The 6,993-nt window shown below is 37.5% G+C and overlaps 2 protein-coding genes across 2 annotated transcripts; one reads left to right on the forward strand and one right to left on the reverse strand.

Moving 5' to 3' along the window:
* The first annotated feature begins 93 nt into the window (after nt 1–93).
* LOC117782349 (protein D3) lies at nt 94–1,777 on the forward strand. The gene is made up of 2 exons (XM_034619447.1): nt 94–498; nt 1,252–1,777. Exons 1-2 carry the CDS (start codon nt 142–144, stop codon nt 1,669–1,671), a joined length of 777 nt encoding a protein of 258 aa, XP_034475338.1. The 5' UTR covers nt 94–141; the 3' UTR covers nt 1,672–1,777.
* A 132-nt stretch (nt 1,778–1,909) lies between these two features.
* On the reverse strand, nt 1,910–5,857 carry LOC117782347 (GATA zinc finger domain-containing protein 14). Its single transcript, XM_034619445.1, has 3 exons — nt 4,111–5,857; nt 2,532–3,397; nt 1,910–2,082 (listed from the first exon to the last, which is right to left on the reverse strand). Exons 1-3 carry the CDS (start codon nt 5,672–5,674, stop codon nt 2,008–2,010), a joined length of 2,505 nt encoding a protein of 834 aa, XP_034475336.1. The 5' UTR covers nt 5,675–5,857; the 3' UTR covers nt 1,910–2,007.
* Between the last annotated feature and the right edge of the window lie 1,136 nt (nt 5,858–6,993).

Below are 6,993 nucleotides of genomic sequence, written 5' to 3' on the forward strand. Positions count from 1 at the left end.
ATCGATTGTAAATAATCGCGGTTTACTGTGAATGACAGGGCTACCGAAAATAAAAGACTAAACAGCAACAATTAAGAATATCGTGATTAAAGAGTAAAAACAGTTGTCTACATTTGAAATTGTTGAATATTTGGCTAGAAAATGAATATTGTGTGCCAGGCACTCACACGGAATGTGCTTAAACGTGCCGTGAACTCGCAATTTAATATAAATGTATTTAGGGCTACCGCAATGACAGCAGCTGTCAATTGGCATAAGCCGGCTGCCATTAGAGCAGCAACAACGATTGCAAGCAGCAAAAATCCAGCCGCCATTTTCTTGTGGACTTTGCCTATAAATATTTCACTGCGTCGCCTGTCGAGTAAATCAATTGTCTGCAGCATGGAGGAACATTGCGTTGTGCCCGATGTGATTGCCAAGGCGCCCAAGGGAACTGTCTCCGTGGAGTATGGCAGCGGGGTAACGGTGAAGGAGGGGAACATACTAACCCCCACCCAGGTATTGATAAATTTAAATCGAGCTAAAGATCGGTTTTATGCCGACAATTGCAAAATGAAAAAATACCCCAACATTTATTATAAATTAAGCAATTAAAATAAGTTTGGCCACTCAACTAGTTTTTTTTAAATTGAATTTTAAAGTTTCCATACAAAGTTAAATTTTTTGTTGTTGTTTTGTGCAACTTATCACTATTATGGCCCGTTTACCAACACTACTTTTCTTTGACCCGACATTTTTATCAGTAACAACTAACAGGTTTGTTCATTTTGTTGTGTAAAATCGCAATCTAAAATTATTATCATAAAAAGATATCAATATCTTGGATATTTGATAAGCAACCTTGTGTCCGTGTGACCAAATCGGTGCTGGTAAACGGTTGAAAATAGTGATAAGTTGCACAAAACAGCAACAAAAAAGTTCGTTTTGTAAGGAAGTTTAAAAACTAATTAAAAAAGAAATAGTTAAGTCCCGCAACATTTATATCTCTAAACTCATGATAAATCGCCCTCTTTTTATCATTTTGAAACTTTTGGCATAAAACAGACAATTACCAAAATCGATATAGATATTGCCAAAAAATTTATTTACTTAATATATACATACATATACATACATATGCATATTATATATTGTATGACTTAGTGATGTAAGGACATCATATAATCGTTTTTTGCATACATCTATATATCTTTAGATAAAGATGTTTATCCAATAAAATTGCTTAAAAGCTGCATTTTATCACCATTACAGGTAAAGGACGAACCGTGTGTGAAGTGGGAGGCGGATAGCGGCAAACTCTACACACTGTGCATGACGGATCCGGATGCGCCCAGTCGCAAGGATCCAAAGTTCCGGGAGTGGCATCACTGGCTGGTCGGCAACATTCCCGGCAACGAGGTGACCAAGGGCGAGGTTCTGTCCGCCTACGTTGGCTCCGGCCCACCACCGGATACGGGTCTGCATCGCTACGTCTTCTTGGTCTACGAGCAGCAGTGCAAGCTCAAGTTCGATGAGCAGCGTTTGCCCAACAACAGCGGCGATAATCGCGGTGGCTTCAAGATTGCCAAATTTGCTGAGAAATACAATTTGGGGAATCCCGTGGCCGGTAATTTCTATCAGGCCGAGTATGATGACTATGTGCCCATTCTCTACAAGCAACTGGGTGCTTAAAATTCAGCATAAATTCAGCATTTCTCATTATTGCATATTGGAATTCTATTAATTTTGTTATTGATTCAGAAAAAAATAAAAATTGATTTTTGTAAGAGCAATAAAATTATTCTGTGGTTTCTATTCAATTCGGCTCGATTACATAATGAAATCTATATCCATTAAATAAGCGCAGCTGTTGCACCTCTGTAAAAGGAAGTTGATATCGTAGAGCTAGAAAAAACCGCACAGGCCAGCATTATATGTATGCATTCGATTTTTATTATCATTCTATGTATAATCTTGTTACGTTGTTTATATTCTATTGAAATGCATACAAGCAGATATATAACTTATTCAAGATGTAGGTTCCGATGATTGCAACTCCTCGTACTGCTGCTTGTGTTCCGGCCACTCCACTTCGCTAATTGCCTGCAATTATTTAATTTAATTAATATACATACAGTTAGTCCAGAAACAAATTTTCACAAAATCAAAAGTTGCTTGCAGTAAAAAATTATACATTTTTTTAATGTTTAATAAATACTATTTATTTTTGTCTATAATTTTTAAATGTGCCCAGGTACTCTGCACCAAAAGTTGATTTTCGACCGATAGTTACTTTGGAAGTTATATGATATAGGTTACCGATCTGAATAAAATTTGGCCAGGATATAAACCACCGACTTAAATGCATATTCAATTTTCGAAAAAAACATATTTACGAGATCAGAGTCAAGTGGCGAAAGTGATTCCTGATATAATGCCCAAAATTAGCTTTTATGCGCTAGACATAAAATATTTTTGTGAAAAACATCTCTAATTATTTCATTTTTTGTTTTTAATAAACTACAATAGTGTTAAAAGAAAAATAGACTCACCTTAAGCTCATCAAAGGCCTGCTTGGCAATCCAATGGAATAGAGGATTCTTCCAATCTCTGGCAATAGCCTGCAGTTCCTTGACGCCCGTCTCGGTTGACGGGGACGAGGTTTTGGAGATTTTTAGGTACTGAGCCCACAAATAGACCATGCTGCGCATTTTGTATGACCAAAAATCGTTGGGGACAGCACGGATCATGTCCTGAACCTTTTCGGTATTGGGCATTTTAAGGTTCTCCAAAAATGTGACATTCATTAGGGTCAGAATCGATTTCATGTTGTTGAAATAGTTATCGGAATTCTTTTCCAACCCGAATTGTGCCTGCTTAACAATGACATCGACCACCTGTTCGGTGGTTAGACGAGGTAGATCCGGTATGAAGCAATCCCTTAGATTGACACTACCAAATGTATCCAGCTGCTTCTGTATGGCCTTTTCACACCACTTGTAATCCGTCCACCAGCTGAGCCATGATTTATATTTCTTCGACTCCTCCAACTGAGTCAACTCATAGTGCAAACGTTTCCGTATCCGTTTCACCAGCGTCCGTCCCGCATTCTTGCCCTCGCCATCATTATCCGGAATTATCTCCGCTGTCGTCTCATCATCCAACTCCTCGCCGCTTGTACTGTAGATCAGAGCCTGCTCGAAGAACATCACCGCATAGGATTTATCCTCCGGCTGTGGTAATGCCACCTTGTTGCTATTCACATACGGCAGCTTGAAACCACCCAGCAGGAATCCTCGCTTTATTGCCAGCTTGCGACGCTTGATATCCGCTTTTGTGGCAGATTGTGGTCCAGCTGCTCCAGCTGGTACTGCAGACGGTGCTGGTGACGGTGCTGGTGCCGCACGCTTCTGACCCACTACAAAGAAACAATTGTTTAGAACTTCCTTTAATTGAAACAATAATAAGTTTCCAATAATTGAGATTTAAAATTTAAAATGTTCTAATGTCCCTTTGCATAAATTTAAAAGCAGAATGAATTTAAAGCCACAACATAAACTAAATGAGATTTCGCATGAAAGTCGGTTCAGTTTTTACCAAGTAACGAATGTTTGAAGTTGGTCAAACCATTTGACCTAGCAACTTTACAAGTCAAAATTTATCTACAATTTCACATGATTTTTTACAGAAAAGTGAAAGGTCTCAGAATCAAGTTTAAAGTGTTAATATATACTAATTACGATATAAGGAATTGATTAAAGTAAAAACTTAAGATTTAAAATTTTCATTTTTCAAAATTTCAAAGGGGGGACCCTTACCATCAAAATCAAATACTAGGAAAATTTTTTTTTTTCAAGAAATTAATAAATTTTGAATTCAAAATAATTGTAGAGACCAAACCATGATCAAAATGACATTTTGCTTGAAAATCGATTTAGTTTTGCCAAAGAAACGAAAGTTCAAATAGTTTGGTTCTTGAAAAAAGTAAACAAATCAGTTACGGTTTCAGTTGCAGTACTAAATTTTAAACGGTTATATTCAGTCAACAGTTACGGTATTATTCCCTGGGTAAAATTCTTTTAAATTAAAAAAAAAAAAAAAATGAAATCATAATGATAATGTTAAGCTTACCTTTTGGATTAGCATCGGTTGCTTGCTTCTTTATCTCCGGCTTGGAATTCACGTTGGACTTGGCTTGAGTATTTTGGGCGGTCTTGGGAGCCACTACAGCTTTGGCCTGAGACTGAGACAGAGACTGAGGCTTTTGGCCACCGTTAGTATTCTTGGCCAGAGCTTGATGCGACGTCTGTTGTTTATTAACATTGGGGTTAACATTGCTGTTAACAATGTTGTTCCTTCTGTTGTTGGCCTGATCTGGCTTGGTTCTAGGGTTGATATTGTTGTTGATGGGTTGATTCTGGTTGCGGTTATTGCCCTGGAATTTACCAAAATTGGCAGCTGGTTTGCGAGATGTTATCGGAGCTTGAGCTCGATTAATCGGTGGCTTAAACACCTTTCCTTGATTATTATGATTTAGATTAGAATTTATTGCTTGTTGTTGTTGTTGTGGCCGATTGTTGGCCCAGTTGTTGTTGGGATTCGGACCAGTGTTGTTAAAGTTGCGATTTCTATTGAAATTAGCCGAATTATTAAAGTTATAATTACTGTTTGTCATTAATGCATTGACGGTATCATTAATTACGGCCAATGCTTGATCGTTCTGTTGCCCACGATAATTCTGTGGCAAATTATTCGGAATATTCTTGTTGTTGTTAAAATTGTCATCAAAACTGCGATTGTTATTATTAATATTACTATTATTATTATAGCCAAAGTTGGGTGAATTATTTGAACGTCCGTCATTGTTGAATTTGAAATTGGCGCCAGTGCGTCCCAAATTGTTCGATACCTGGCCGCGGTAGTTATCGCTAAAGTTATCGGCACGTCGGAATGTATCGATTCGTTCATTATGATTATTGTAAAAACGCTGATTGTTGTCATTATTATAGCCAAGATCGCTAACTGAACGTGTTAGATTTAAATTTGATAGCTGCGCTTGTTGTTGCTGTTGTTGTGGTGCTGCTGTTGGTCGACGAAAATTGTCGCTGCCGCGATTGCCAGCAGAATAATCGAGATTATTTATCGCTCGATTGTTATCGCTCGCATTGTTCATCGAGCGTCCCATGAAACTCGATTGCTGCTGTCCACGATAATTGTCATTATAGTTACTTTTGCTGGTTGCAATATTTAAACTATCGACACCACGATTATTGCTGGGGTTGCCACCAAAACGTTGATTGGAGTAGCCGCCTCCCAAGTTGTCCAAGGAGCGACCATAATTAATCGATTGCATGCTGCCAAATTTGCCATCGATGCTCGTAAAGCGTTGACTGTTGCTGTTGCCGTAGCTGCTGCCACTGTTGTTGTTGTTGCCGTAGCTGCTGCCGCTGTTGTTGTTGTTGCCGTAGCTGCTGCCGCTGTTATTGTTGTTGCCGTAGCTGCTGCCGCTGTTATTGTTGTTGTTGCGGCTAAAACTGTCCGCACGTCCGTAGTTCATTGACTGCGACTGAATGCCACGAAAGTTGTCATCAATGCCGCTGCCGATGCCGCTGCCACTGCGAATTGGCGCAAAAGACGGCGCATTATTTACGGGTCGCCGCTGTCCGATGCCGTAAGCGCTATTTCCAAAATTCATTACGCCGAACTAGCTATGCGCTCCAACCAACTAATTAATATTACGTGCAAAATAAACAACGATTTTCGAGTTTTTCTAAATTTTTCCGTACTCGCTGCTCGCGTTGCCGTTCTAAATAATTTTTATTTTCTCAGTTGATAGACACACACACACACACGCACACACTCATCAAAGCAAGGGTTGGAAAACGAAAAAAGAGTAGCGTGGGTTCGTCAAACGAATCAGTTATCGTGAACTGAACTAGTTCTTGTGAACCGAATTAATTCTCGTGAACTGAATCTATTTTCGCTCACTGAACGGTTCACTTTAATTAGTTCACAATTATATCAGGTAATTAAATTAATTTGTTTTCTATAGTAAGCCTGTAGTTATATTTATTTATTTAATTATGTCCACAAAAACTCATAAGTAAATTTTTTAATTGTTATTTATAAGTAAATCGTTTACTGCTAGTTCCACCATAATAATTAGACATTCTCACATTATTGATGCCCTAACTTTACCAGGGCTTCCAAATGTAAGACCCTTAGCATTAGGGATGGTGATTTCCAAGAAACTGGCGATATTTATATTAGAGCTAATTATATATTGGCAAGACTAGAAATACCAAAATTTAAGTAACAATGAAACTATTTGTTATCTTTGTTTTTATACGCTTTTTAAATGTGCAACCGAAATTGGCAGATTAATGTAAGGCTTTGATATATCACATAAAATAGCGATTTCTCTAACGATGTTGTCATCGAAATGCTACGATATATTTACACCGAGAAATCCCCTAACTTAAAAGAGTTGAATGTTAATCTGATAAGTATGAGCTGGACCGATTAAAGAAGATGTGTGCGAGATCTATGAGCGAGAATTTGTCAATAGAAACTGCACCCATAGTGCTAAAGGCAGCCGATCTATATAACATGCAGGATCTTAAGGCCGAGGTAGTTCAATTTATTAAAACTAATATTGCAGTAACTGAGACGGCAAATTGGAAAGATACTACAACAAACAGAAAGCTAATTATTGAATCTTTTTTCGAAGAAAAGCTTCAATAATTCAAACTAAATGATGAATCAAGTCCGGAAGATGAAATAGATAAAGTAGTTAAGCTGGATAAAAACGCATATATAATCGATATAACCCTCACATACTATACTACACAACTAATACAACAATATTATTGTTATAAACAATCTTTCAGATTTAATATGCATTTTTGAATTAATTTGTTTAAATTTGCAAACTATCTATAAGTAAAAGTGAAGAAAAACTGAAATTTTGATAATCTGTTTTAAAGAAGTTGAAATCCATTGCTATTTGTTGAA

Source organism: Drosophila innubila (genome assembly GCF_004354385.1).
Source record: "Drosophila innubila isolate TH190305 chromosome 2L unlocalized genomic scaffold, UK_Dinn_1.0 4_B_2L, whole genome shotgun sequence".
In the NCBI taxonomy this organism is placed as follows: domain Eukaryota; kingdom Metazoa; phylum Arthropoda; class Insecta; order Diptera; family Drosophilidae; genus Drosophila; species Drosophila innubila.